The sequence below is a fragment of the Odontomachus brunneus genome, unplaced genomic scaffold (genome assembly GCF_010583005.1).
Source record: "Odontomachus brunneus isolate Ranch 3 - 2012 unplaced genomic scaffold, Obru_v1 Obru_scaffold_001, whole genome shotgun sequence".
Lineage (NCBI taxonomy): Eukaryota > Metazoa > Arthropoda > Insecta > Hymenoptera > Formicidae > Odontomachus > Odontomachus brunneus.
This window is the reverse complement of record NW_022639451.1, coordinates 3,167,256-3,182,443: the sequence shown is the minus strand read 5'-3', so window position 1 is coordinate 3,182,443 and position 15,188 is coordinate 3,167,256. Positions and strand designations below refer to the sequence as shown.

Below are 15,188 nucleotides of genomic sequence, written 5' to 3'. Positions count from 1 at the left end.
ATTAAACCGTCTGAATGAAGCATTGTTGGAAAAAAGGCCAGCAGTAGCCAGCAATCGACGTAAAGTCATGCTTTTGCACGACAACGCTCGACCACACGTTGCCAAAGCCGTCAAAGAAACACTGATGCAGCTCGAGTGGGAAGTTCTCCCGCACCCAGCGTATTCACCAGACTTAGCTCCTTCGAACTATTACTTGTTCCGGTCGATGCAGCACGGCTTGGTGGATACACACTTCAGAAATTACGAGGATGTGCGAAAATGGATCGACGAATGGATTGCATCAAAAGACCAATCGTTCTATCGTCGCGGAATCTACGCGTTGCCCGAAAGATGGGAAAAATGTATAGCTAGCGAGGGAAAATACTTCGATTAATGTATTTTTTGCTTTTAATGTCGAAATAAATGAGTTTTTTAAACAAAAAAACCGCGGGAACTAAGTTTACCACCTAATATATATATATATATATATATTACTGTATAATATATATTTCCGCCACCAAACAGCGATCTCGAGGAAGTGTACTAGGCGTCAGATGGGAGGTTGTCACTTTTTATCCATTTAATTGTATTATTTCATCAGGTTCTAAGTATAAGCTATCAATTTTTATTTGTATCATTACCATTAGAATAATCTAGTGTGTATTCTTATCGCAATTAAATTCTGTGTTATTATTATTATTATTTTATTACTCCATTTATTTGCTTAATTTTGTTAAATACTTTACTTTCTCTAATTTCCTTTTTCTTGTCCTACGCTTTTTATATACGTTCATTCATCGTTCACGTAATTTTCAGCTTCTTTTTAACAAAGTAAATAAATATATCTTAAATTTATTCGCGATATAATATGCGTACATTATAAAACTGAATTGATATTACTGATACTATGTCTCGGGAAAAGTCGGGTCACATATTGTACAGTAAACTGCTCCAACAGCTAGATAAAACTCTATCAAAGTCCTATCCAGTTCTTACGTGGTATTTTTAAAACTAATGAGAATGCATCGATACTAGACAATAACTCGGCAGGTGTCTGCACAAACTGCATACATTCCTATCAGAGATGCGCAATCTACATTTCAGGAACTGCGAAGTTTACTATTAATGGACACACATTGTGTTCCTCAGTAAGATAAGCTCTATCGACAATATATTCCTGCGCTGTTAGAAAACACGATAAAATAGAAAAGAATTTTATATATGAGAGAAACCTATAACATTCTCCCCGCGAAGGTTTTCGAAAAATTCCGAATTGTCACGTACGAGTGGAAATGTCTTTTCATCCGTCGCTGCCAAACTGCTCATTTTCTCACTAATCGCCAGTCCATGGCGGCAGAGAGAAAACAAGCGTTTATTTCCGCACTATCTCAATATTCCATCTAATAACTTCTTGAATTTCAACAAATGTTCTCGCATGTGCAATGCTAACTTGTTTCAACTCCGCTCTGTCGAGTTCCGCATTACAATCGCGTTCGAACAAACAGACCCGGACAGAGCCATCGTCGATATCTTGTATTCGGGGCCGGAGCAATATGATCGCCGTATGCATAGCACATCTCCACGATACGGCCACTCAGCCCTCTCCCGTCCGACGGGACGGGAGGCAACAGAGGGGCGGTAAATTAAATCCATTAACGCCCGGTATAGCGTTTCGTTTCTGTTTGCATAGGCATTATGATACTCGATACTTTGTTTGCAGCGAGACTTTCGATCCGGTAAGCGCGACGCGTTACTCCACCGACCTATCTACCTATCTACCTACCTATCCCTTCGAACGAAAATAATCGGGAGAAGGAAAGAAAAAGAGGAAGAGAGGAGGAGAGAGAGAGAGAGAGAGAGAGAGAGAGAGAGACGAGAGAGACGAGAGCTCGCGCGGTTGCGGTTAAACAATGCACGCTCGAGATCGTCCATAGCAATAATTGCCAACGTAGCCGCGAGCAATCGCGGTTCTCCGCGAAAATCTTTACCCCGTAATTCGTAGCGATAAACGCGAAACGCGGTGGTATCACTCGGCGAGTATTATCGGGATTACTGGTAGCCGGTTCGCCAAACGTTCCGTGCAAACACACACGAAAAATCCACAGCGCGATGTAAACTTTTACGTAATTAAAATGCCGACTTTTATACGGTAGCTTTTCAAGCGCACTAAAGATAACATTAATTGCACACAGTTAATGTGATTGTTAGATTCCGAGAAATCCCTTATAGAAATGTAATACTGATAAGTAATAATTTGGCCAGTGATAATTACTGTCGTTCAATAATTTTATTACTCGAGTAATAAAATTATTGAACGACAGTAATTATCACTGGCCAAATTATTACTTATCAGTATTACATTTCTATAAGGGATAGGCAAGAAAAACGTGAAAAATTGAACAGAACGAAAAAACACGCGAAAAAAATGTACAGAAGCTTTACATTGTGTGTAGCATTATCGACACACATGCGTTCAAATTAACATGAATTATACAATGTTAATGTAATTAATTGGTTTGGAGAAACAGGGGAGAAAGATAGGACGAATTATATAGACTTTTCTATAATGAACATGTCAACTGTTGTGTAGCATTATCAGCATGTCTTTAAAAATAACATTAATTGCATATCGTTAGTGTGATTGCTAAATTCCGAGAAATAGGCGAGAAAAACGCGAACAATTGTACAGAATTTCTCGTAGGTGAAGTGACAATTGTTTTATAATATATTGATATAATATTATTGATATAATATTTATATATATATATATATTTATATATATATATATATATTGATATAATATTATATATACATTAAAAGTAATATTAATTATATACTGCTAATGTAATTAATTAAATTTAAAGAAATAAAAGGAAAAAAAATTCGACAAATGATATAAGTTTCTTGCAATTGAAGTGTCAATTGTTGTATGTAGCATCAACAATACATACGTTAAGATTAACATTAATTATATTGTTAATATAATTAATCGGTTTGGAGAAATAGGCGAGAAAGATAGGACGAATTATATAGACTTTTCTGTAATTAAAATGTCAACTGTTGTGTAGAATTATCAGCATGCCTTTAAAAATAACATTAACTGTACACTGTTGATGTAATTGTAATGTAATATATTTGAAGGAATAAGCAGAGGAAAGACTGTACACATAAACTAGGTAATTACCAGAGTTGGGAAAGTTACTTTTTAAAAGTAACTAGTTACAGTTCCCTTTGCTGAAAATGTAATTAGTTACAGTTACAAGTTACTGGCTATAAAAAGTAACTCGTTACAGTTACAATTATTCAAAAAGTAACGAGTCGTTACTTTTAAGTTACTTTCTTGAAATGATTGTAAATTATTATTGTAAATAAAAATCTTACATTTTAAGCTTTACTAAAATGTAAGAATTGAATTTTATAATTAATATCTATTACAGTAATTAGTCAATCCACTTAACAAATTTCAAATTTGTACTTAATATAATAAAAATGTAATGATAGCCTTGTAGAGATAAAAGAATTTAATTACATGCTCCACAAATATATTTGTAAATTTCCCAGATAGCACAGAGAATTTAAAGAGAATTCAGTCGTATGTCATCAATTCTGAGTTTATTTTTAACTGCAAAAAGAATTCTTTTCACTGAATTAAACTCTGAACAATTCTTTTTGCATCTAAAAATGAATTCAGAATTGGTGACGTACGATTGGATTCTTTTTTAATTCTCTGTGTTATTTAGGTTATTAAATTAATATAAGATTACTGTATAATTTTAATTTAATTTTATGTTCCTCAAGTAACTGTTAAAGTAACTGTTAAAAAAGTTACAAGTTACTAAAAATAAGTTAAATTACAGTTACAGGTGGGAAAAAAGTAACTAAGTTAAGTTACAGTTACCGAAAAAATGTAACTGTAACTGTAACTTCATTACAAGTAACGAGTTATTTTCCAACCCTGGTAATTACTGTACATGTAACTACATAATATATATAATATATATAATATATATAATATATATAAACTTTCTCATAATTATAAAAAACGACGTTATGTATCGTAAACATATATTAAAAATGACATTAATTACACACTATTAATATGATTGATTCTGACGAATCGACTGAGAAAACTCGACAGATTTTACGCGAAAGCCATTATCCACAAGATTCTCTCTCGTTAAAAGAAATTCTGTATTTCGACAAGACACTCTCTCCGCTCCCTTTCTCCCTCTCTCTCTCTCTCTCTCTCTTTCGCTCTCTGTAGCAAATGCTATTGTAACAAGTAATAAGAAACGCACATGTGGCGATATATTGACCCGCATGAAACCGGATAGTTACTCACTTTCGGGTGCGGTGATCGAATGCGATCACAGCGGACGGGATGAAGAAGCAGCGGCCACTAGGATTCCCTCTCGGCAGCAACGACGTGAAAAGATTATCGCGGGTGGTCCGGAGCTTGGAATAACACGCCGCGCGGCAAATGCGCCCATATATAAGCGACGGATCCATTTATAAGTCGACCGCAGTCACGATCCATCACGATCCGATTGCCGCGCTATGTACAAGGATACTTGTATGTGTGTTGCGCCGATATTAATTATAGCAGCCCACACAGGAATCCGAATCGAGTCGATGTATCGCGCGCGGCTGCATTTCCTTTCAATATCCTCGATTTTCCGCCTCTCTGCCCGCCGATTCCCCTCCGTGTAGTTAGTCGTTGTTTCCTCTTGTTCTGTTATTTCCGTTTTTGTTTCCTTTTTTTTTTTTTTCTTTTATGTATTTCACAATTCGTTTGCTCGACCGCGAATCGATCGAATTCCGTTCTGCTCGGCGAGGTTGCCCTGAAGAGACAACAGGCGGCCGAGGACGCGATCGCCCTTAAAATGGCCAAGGTGGCGACCGGTCAGAAGCTCGATCGGCTTCCACTGGGGAAGATCTTCGGTATGTCGGTGACGGAGCCGAAATCCACAGTGGATTCAAACGACGACGCGATCCTCGCGACGAAGAAGCAAGACGGGGCTTTGGAGGACTCGAGGGATCTTCCGCGCGTGTCCACCGTCGACGGCGCGTTACCAGCTCGTCTTCAAAGCTGTTCAGTACGTATACTCGGAGAACGAGGTATGGTCGAATAGAGGTCATCGAATTGATTGACTCTCGGACAGCGCACACTTTTGAAAGACGTCTAATATGCTCGTATTAATAGTTATTATCACTTTTTGTGCGCGCTCCATTTCGCGTCCATTTCCTGTGAAACAGTTTTATCAGTTCTCATCTTATATAATAGGTATTTCCTAATTTTATAAACTCACTTGTAATTTACAAATTATTAAATAATTTACAAATACTTGTAATAAACAAGTAGTAATTTTTATTAAAATTTTTCTTATCAAAGGCCGCAGTCAATCTGTTAGACTCAATATTATCTTTGCTTGACTTGGTTTGCTGTTGCGTGGTTTATAAGTTCTTCTATTGCGACTTATGCGAATTTTTTTGTAACTATATTTTCGAAACTATATTTTGTAATTATCACTGAAGAGGGTCTGAAACTGGGACTAAAACGTCTGAATTCTTGTATTTAAATAAATATATCATAAGCTTTTATTAATTTGTGATTTTCGCCAGTAAGATCGGCAGTTGGCTCTTATTTGTCTTATTCTTTGTTCATTTGTAATTCCTTTCATAATACATTCAATAATGTTCCAAGCTGCAATATATTCTGTTTTGAAACTAACTTTGTTTAATTTTCTTCTTGTGTTCAACAAGTAGTTTCTCAGAAGTAGACTTCTGTTCGTTAAAGAATCAATAAAATTTTTTCTACAAGATTTTTCTCTGTAAAAAGAATTGGCACTTATATGTTATATTACCATTATTTCAACTGATTATCTGATTGATCATAGAACCCTATAAACTCGAATAAAATTTATCCAAATCAGCTTTTTAAATGTTACAATCCAAATCAGCTTTTTAAATGTTCTTAAAAACATATATTTTGTTTCTTCGATTTTTTTCAACTTTATTGAATCACAGAAACATTAATAGTAAAAAAGAAGCATTAAATTTTGATTATTTTTACGGAAGTTGTGAATGAGTGAATTAAATATGCGCTGAATAAAATTTACCCATGTTTAGGGGTGATGTTTAGAGTTCTAGAGTTAATCCAGAAAGTTAGCATTACGCTCATTAAGGTCAAGAAGTTACTTCTTCTATAACTTCTAACTTCTGTAATTATATGGTAAGGACATTAATCTTTTTAAATATAATTGTAACAACAGCAGAATTATATTTCTCAGGTACTAACAAATACTAATAAATTGAAACTTTTGTGGATAATTTGTAAATATATATACATGAAACAAAAGCGGCACCAAACCATCAAAGAAAGGATCTGCAAAACTTGCTGAAGATAGTACATGATAAAACAATAACTGAGTTACAATAACTTAGTACTTCTTATAATAAGTTATCACCTCTTGAATAGCAATAACCACTTTCTCGGTAATGAGTAATTTTTCAAGATTAATAATGGTAATAGTAAGTTTTTTTTCCATACGTATAGGGAGTAATAATTAGATAGTGCTGTTAAAATTACAAGTCACTTATTTGGGAAGGACATTAATCTTGCATATATAAGATCAGAAATAGGAGAAATAGGATAAGTAACTCTAATTATAACAGTGAAAACGTATCCCTTTCTCCTCTTTCCCTTCCTCTCTCTTTTATATGTCTCTCTCCCTTTTCTTTGTCTTCTTTAACTCATAAAAGCTCAAAATTATATAATAATTTGACAATCACAAGCAACACATATGAATCAAGTTGCGCCGTGGTAACAAGAATTCAGCATTGCGAAAAACGCTTCAATATATTTGAATTATCAATTAGAACATTAATATATTATTGCAAGCGATCATCCGCCAATTTTCTTTAATTAATAATTAAAAATCTACAAAGTTATTAGAAAAATGGTAGAGGACTTTTTCAGTTTGATTTAACACACGATATACAGTTCATCTACCATATTTTACGTCATTCACTAACCTTCATTAATTAATATCTCGATAATTATTGTAAATATCACAAAATGGCATAGGATTTTTATGTTTACTTCAATCCGTACTATGTCTTTACGAGAACTTCGAAAGTTGCTCTGGGACACCCTGTATATAATATAATATATATTCCTTTATGCTCAACTATTACTCACTTTCAAAAATAGTTTATTACTGCTATTTTTACTGTTTACTTCGATAATAATTCATTACCTAATAAACGAACAACCATCAATAACATTAGATCAATACAAATATCAATGCAAAATACGTTATATTACACTTACATTGTTGAGTAAGAAATTATAACATTGATGTAACATTGGTGTAACTTATTTGATGTTTATTGAACACTATTCACAAAAGGTAACAAGTCGTTGCAATTTCTATTACTTTCTGAATTATCAAGTTCTGAAGACCTTTCTTTTATTGATTTATCGTGTACCCTTCTTCTATTGATTATTATATGCAAAGTAATAAAAGTGACGATTATATTCTCTTATTCCCGTTAAATAAAAAAAATGTAATAAAGTTATCAGGACCATTACTACTGAAAAAGAAAAATAACATCGTCAACAAGTCGTTACTAGAAAAAAGCAACGTTATTCTAGTAAGGCGTTAAGGGGACTGAAGGGTCAGATTGCCTGAAAATCTCTGCTTGTTTTTTCACAATTTTTTATGACAAACTGAATGAATATGGGAAAGTGTTATTTTGACGTGTATTTATACAGCATATAAAGAGAAGAAAAATATAATTTTGATGATCAAATACTCAATATAAGTGTATGTACATGCAATTAAAATATATTTTATATTTTAAAATATATAATGCAGTTAAAATATATTTCATATTTTTGGACACAATCGGTTGGATCCGGTTAGCTCTTTTCCGATACATCTTTGTCGACAAACATTGATGTAAGGATTGGAGTGTGATGTGCGTCACGAACACAACTTCTTTATTTCAGTTATACTATGTGAAGATTATTTGAATTTCTATACTGAAGAGGACCACATCCAATGGTCGAAATGTATATTCAATTTGTATTTATTAATTTTTATTAAACTCCTAACAATCGTAACTTAACTCTTTATGTCCGTTTCAGTCCTTTCATAGATTTGTTCTATAGAGCTTTTATTATTATTTGTATATTAAAATATATTTCGTTTTTCTTTTCAAAGTCGTCATTTTGCAGTAATATCTTGACTCTCGATGGTTCAATTAAGTTGAATTTTAGGTAGAAAAATTCCGTTAGCTTGTCGTTATCGTGTGAACCACTATAATTGAGTAAAAGTTAATAAAATTGCAAATATTTTGGAATAATGGAATATTATTAAATTTTCAGTTCTTTTATAGTAAAAAAATTAATATTTAAAAATTAAATATTTTTACGAGTTTGTCAGTGGTTCACACAATAACGACAAACTTACGGAAATTTTCTACCTAAAATTTAGCTTAATTAAACCGAGAGTCAAGATATTACTGCAAAATGACGACCTTGAAAAGAAAAACGAAATATATTTTAACTGCATGTACCATACACTTATATTGAGTATTTAATCATCAAAATTATATTTTTCTTCTCTATATATGTTGTATAAATACACGTCAAAATAACACTTTTGTATATTCATTCAGTTTGTCATAAAAAATTGTGAAAGAACAAGCACGATTTTCAAGTAATCTAACCCTCCAGTCCCCTTAATTCCCAACGCTGAATACTATTATCAAAAATTAGTATCCAGATATGAACATAAACATGCACAGGATAAGCTTGTCGATCGATCCGGATTTTTAGAAGTAGGCTTGATAAATAAAATAGAGTTGTGGCTGGGTGTTATTTATTAACGCCTATTTGCATTATTTTCCCCGAGGAGCGGTCGAATGTTTGGGTTCTTCGCGGCGGTTTTTCGGCGCACATGTTTATATTGCGCGTGATATTATGTCGCCGGATTTTAAACGGTTTTGCACGGTTTAAGAGGATGCTGGAATCGATGATGAACTTGAACAATGTTGATAATACAGAGACGATCATCTAACTAACATAATCACACCATCCTTTTCATATTTCTTGTATATACAGAACTTACATGAATGTGTGTTGCTTTGTTTTACCATATTTAACGGAAAACCTAATCATGTTTGTATAGAAATCTTTCTGCAAACTTTTTCGATATTCTTAGCTTCTAAATGCAGATGCGAAGGTAGAGCAATGTTCTTCAAAATTTTTCTGTTTGGAGCATCCACACTTTCAGTATGTACAAGCTGCGGAACTTTTGGATTAGATAAATATTATGTTAGCTGAGATTTTACATTAAATTTTATTGTTTATTTTCGTCATATATCGAGCAATGTTCCTATTTATTTTTGCACATACTTTCATTACGTAAAAGCATTTGTAATTCTGTGCAATACGACATAAAAGATTTTAACAGCATTATCTAATTATTACTCACTATACGTATGGAAAAAAATTTATTATTAATCTTGAAAAATTACTCATTACCGTTATTGCTATTCAAGAGGTGATAACTTATTACAAGAAGTACTAAGTTACTGTAACTCAGTTATTGTCTTCATCAAGTTTTGAAGATTCTTTTTTTGATGGTTTGGTGCCACTTTTGCTTTATATACATATATTTACAAACTATCCACAAAAGTTTCAATTATATTTATTAGTATTACCTGAAAAATATAATTCTGCTGTTGTTACAATTATATTTAAAAAAATTAATGTCCTTACCAAATAATTACAAAAGTAAAAAAGTTAGAAGTTATAGAAAAAGTAACTTCGAACCTTAACAAACGTAATGCTAACTTACTTGATTAACTCTAGAACTCTACACATTAAAACTCTAAATATCACGAAGTTATCCTTAAATTTTATCCAGCGCGAATTTTAATTCGCTCATAACTTCCGTAAAAATGATCAAAATTCTTCGTAGAAAAATGTCAGTGTTCTGTCAGTAAAGTTTTCAACTTCAGCATGCCTGCTTAAAATATTTGATAGAAAATAATTGGATAAGATTGAAATGGATAGAATTCCTATATTGATTTATACGACTTATCATGTACCAAAGCCGTACAACATAGACTTTCTATATATCTTAATCATATTTTATGATATTATTCTTTTCAATTATCTTGAATATTGATGTTTGTATAATAAATTGATATTTCTGAATCATAGTAAATATCTCATTATGTATTTATTATTATTTTATAATAAACTACTTATAATATTCTTTCAAAATAATTCTACTTATAATGATGGTTACAAAATAGTCAGATAAAAATGAAAAAAATATCTATATAGTTTAATCATATCTTATGACATTATTTTTTTCCATCATGTTGAATATAAAAGTTGGTATAATCAGTTTATATTTATCAATTATAGACAATACATGGTATATAAATTCACTTACGAAATTTCGTAAATGAGTTGTGAAATATGTGAATCAAAATCACCATAAAATATAATAGACAAATTTTCTATCATTTTCTATTCAACATTTTAAGCAGGGATCCCCTTAAATGGTTCGTGCTTAGCGGTGATTTAATCACCGTAATTACGGACACGTTTACGATGGTCGCCTTACAATGACGGAGGATCCTGATCGTGTATCCACGATTGGACGATCGGAGATATGTGTATTATCGAAGTCGCGTATCCACGACTCGATGTGCAGACGAGGGGCGATCCCGATCGCGTATCCACGATTTCGGATCTGCGAGAAGTGATGTCGAATTCGCGGCGGATTAAGGATGATCCGGATCGCGTATCCACGATCTGGAGCGTTATTTGATGTCGGAGTCGTGTAACCACGATTCGACGAGCGGATTCGGAGAGCGCTGCGTATACACAACGGACAGTTCGTTCCGGAGCGATTTCCTTGGCTGCGAAATATCATTCTTATCAGCGAGAAGTTGCGGAAGAACTGCGGATCGTAGGATTGTTCGCGACGGCTTTTATGCGAATTTTTCCAAGTTGCTCGGATCTGTTCGCCGATGTTCGGATTCGAATGTTTTTCAGCCGCGTTTTTTTGCGCGCTTTTGGTTTTCTCCGCGGAGTTTAGATGTTGGTCTCGCACGGCGAGAGAGTTTTTGCACAGATTGTTACATATCTATTAGATGCGCAAATTAATTCAGTATTTTTTTTAAGAAATTTTATATTTATTTACAAAAAATAATGACAAAAACATGACAGTGTTCAAAATATTCGCCATTATTTTCCAATACTTTTCTTCATCTATCAGCTGATGAGTTCCCTTTCGAAAAAAAGACTGTGGCGTTGAGTCGATGAAATTGACGCATTTTCGGTTTCTTCCAAACTTTTAAAATGTATATCAGCCAAGTGGTGTTGGAGCGATCGAAATAGATAATCGAAATGGCAATCCAAAGAGGCTAGGTTCAATAAATAAGTCACATGAGAGAATACTCCAACCCAACGAATAAGTAATGTCTTTCGTTTCTTTTGCGACACGCGACCGAACGTTATTGTGCTGAAAGATGACTTGCCGCGCTCCATGGCTAGTAAACGATCTTTTCCTCTCTATTTCGTCGCTTGAATGAATGAGTTGTTGTTGGTAATATTCAGTATTAATTATTTGGCTAGTTTGCAGCAATTTATAATATAGTACGCCCTTCATATCCCACTAAATAGACAATAAAACTTTTTTGCATAGATATTGGGTTTATATATTATCGCGGTCGATAGTTGTCTGGGGTCAATGCACGATTTTTTTTGTTCAGGGTTATCGTACAAAATCTACTTTTATCGTAAAACCTATTTTTCATCGCCAATAGAGTAAAGGCACCAAAAGCGACATACCACTTTGTTTTTGGAGGTCTTATGTCTTAATGTAAAGCTCAAAATATAAATATAAATATATATACATGTAGTTGGAAGTACCTCCTATCAGATAATGTCATATTTTTACTGAAACTGTTTCTAGATTTAGAACAAAAAATGTTTTTATAAAACGCACGAAAATGAAGTTCAAAGCAAATGTCGCCAAAAGCGACATATCTATTAAAAGTTATATTGCATATATGATAATATTTGATAATAAATCGTTCATTAATGCGTTTAATGGTTGAATAATATTAATTTATTTAAAGTATAATGTTGCAAAAAGGAAATATAATTAAATAATAACATATCTAAGGAAATATAATTAAATAATAACAGCACTTTCATCTTAAATAAAATTAAACAAAAATATATCTTTGGCATTTCTATCTTTTTCATCTCTCACATATTTTATATATTTTATATTTTTAAAGTAAACAAAATTAAACTTTAAAATAAACAAATGTCACGTCACAATGGGAGGTTAGAATCAGATTATGTTATTCACAGAGTATCACACCTATTGCATACTGTAGGTATGTCACTTTAAGATACAATTTTTCATAAAATTTTTCAAGTTATACAGTAAAAAAGTGATGAAGACAAAAATATTCAAAAAATATTTTTACAAAAGCCAAATGTATGTAGAAGAATTTAATATTGAACAAAAAGATAATTATCGCTGTTTAATCTACGTAATTCGTCAATGAAAATCATAGAAATAAAACTTGCGAATTTCTAAAACTTGATATTTGCTAATTTAACATATAAAATAACAAGAAATACACCAAGTATGAATTTTTCGTGACTTAACTGATAAAACGAATTAAATTACGTTTATTAAATTACGTTTAGTTTCGATAAAATACAACATTTAATATGTGAGATATAGAAGTATGTCGCTTTAGGAGGCCTATCTCGCTTTTGGTTACTTTCTTCTAATGATTTTGCATAAAAAATCCTTCATTTTATATCTTGCTAGCAAGGATATGGTCGTGTTGGATCTCCTCTGCTTGCTCTGCGGGCTAAGTTTGTGCGGAATCCATCGGCCTAGTTTTCGAATATTTCCCAGTTTGCTTATGTAAGCAAACAGAAACTGATTGCCAGATTGCTTCTAATTGTAACGCAAGCTCATCTTGAGTTGAGCAAAATTTTCACTCAACAGTTGTTCAAAAATTCTTCCTCGTCTCCAAATTTTTCGGCGCTCCGGGATGTTCTTCATCGGTGAGACAGATATCACCACTCCGGAACTTCTCGTACCACTTTTTACAGACTTTACGTCTTACAGCGCCTTCCTCCAGAGCAAATCATATTTGCAATCCCGACAGCACTTCTTCAAATAAAAAAAAAAAGAATACAGTGTCTGATATGCTGCTTGTCGGATGCCATCGTATTTGATACTGTTTTATGAAGTTATGTTATCAGCAAGCTAGCGCATTTTAAATTTTAAGATTAACACTTTAAAACCCATTAAACGGTAAGAAGATATTTGAATTTAAAACAAAGTCATGATCGATTAAAGGTAAAAGCAGCGAATTAATTTACGCACCTAATATGTATTACGTCACAATTTTAACCAAAATATCTACTTTTTATTAGTACAATAATATTGAATTAATTGTGCGCTCTTTCCGGCAATATAAACAGCAATTTCCATGGCATCAGAATATCGCCGTAATTTTCACATCAGATGATTTGTTTTATAAACTAGGAAAATTCTTGTATGAGGACGGCATCTTTGCGCACTTGTGGCAATCACTAGACAAATAATATGCGGAAGCATGTCTATCTGAATACCGTAGGAAATTCCTGACTTCTCACTGACGTTTCTTCGACCCCAGGATGGTCCGGAAATCCACTCGAGATCCAGAAGTCTCCTCTTCGACGCGCCCGCCAACAAACTGGAAGACTCCAAGGAGCCCACCTCGGTGTCGCAGACCTCGGTGGAGACTCTGGCTCGCCTCTTCCCGAACACTAAGCTCTCGGTCCTGCAACTGGTGCTGCAACGTTGCGGGCAGGACCTGCTGAAGGCGATCGAGTACTTCGCGAGCGACAATCTGGGCATCGAGCCGATGTCGTCGAGCGGCCGCGTCTCGGCTTTTCGACCACCGCGGCCCCCGCAGACGACGATCGTCGACAACGGCGCCGGCGAGCAGCAGCAACAGCCGCAACCGGTCGCCGGCGCGATGCTGGCACCGATCTACACCAGCCTGTCCAGGAACGTCTACGGAGACGCCGGCTATTGCCTGCTGAACATCGTGCCCGAACAGTTCGCCAAGTAATTACGTACTTAATTATGTAATCAATATTTAGAATAATATTCTCACGTATAGGGTGCGCCGCTCGTGAGGATGTACATTAAATCAAGCTGACCAAAGAATTCCTCTACTATTTTATATTAGATTTGGTTTCCGAGTTTGAGCCGCGCGGATTCTTCGCAGACAACATAATGTCGAAAATCGGGACATAAGACGTCTTAAAGATGTCTTTCGGATGATTTACGTATAAATGTCTTTAAGGTGTCTTAAAGATTATCTTTAAGACGTCTTATGTCCCGATTTTAGACATTATGTTGTCTGGGTTCTTTGTTTGATTCCGACGTTTCGTGGGCATTTCAGTCCGCTTTCAGATCGTTCCGCTTCATCAAGCAGGATCCTTTACCATTTCTCAAAAAATCACGTAAAATGTTGAGTTATTAATCAAAGAAGATTCATGAATGATCACACGGTAGATGAATTGTGATGGCGACGTCTGCCGTCGCGTGCTTGTAGATACATTGAACAAAAGTCTTTTACGATTTTGCAAATAACCACACACGGAAAAAACAATATGGTTGATCCATACAGAAATCTAGTTATGCCAACCAGATTCAATAATAAAATATGGAAAAACTATTTATGTGGTTGCTGTAACCAAAGAGCAATGGCTGAGTTACTTATATTGCAGCAGTGATAATACATGGTTAATACAAACGCGGCTCATTACGCGGCAACTACAAATGTATATTTATACACTCAGAACCAGTTTTCACATGTATACATCTCTAGCTGTGCGCGTAGTAAATTGCTTTTGTTTTCTAACATCGCTGCTTTGCAATATAGCATTGATTAATGCAACTATATCGATATTTAGCTCGTCTATGCAAAATGATCCCCTTATTAATTTCTGGTTGCCATAACCAGATCACGCGCAACTTCATTGATGTAGTTGATATACTAAAGTAAGTCAAATTAACCATACATATATTAGGTGTACAACTTTGCTTCCGCGGTTTTCCTATAGATGGATTTAGCGGTAAGTGGTGGTC

At 34.1% G+C, this 15,188-nt stretch overlaps 1 protein-coding gene across 1 annotated transcript in view; it reads left to right on the top strand.

Moving 5' to 3' along the window:
- LOC116840259 (doublesex- and mab-3-related transcription factor A2-like) overlaps window positions 1-15,188 on the top strand; it is a 28,472-nt gene that overhangs the window by 9,306 nt on the left and 3,978 nt on the right. The window contains exons 2-3 of the mRNA XM_032806759.1: window positions 4,815-5,075; window positions 13,723-14,159. Coding sequence (XP_032662650.1) covers window positions 4,815-5,075; window positions 13,723-14,159 — 698 coding nt within the window. The remainder of the gene's footprint in view (window positions 1-4,814; window positions 5,076-13,722; window positions 14,160-15,188) is intronic.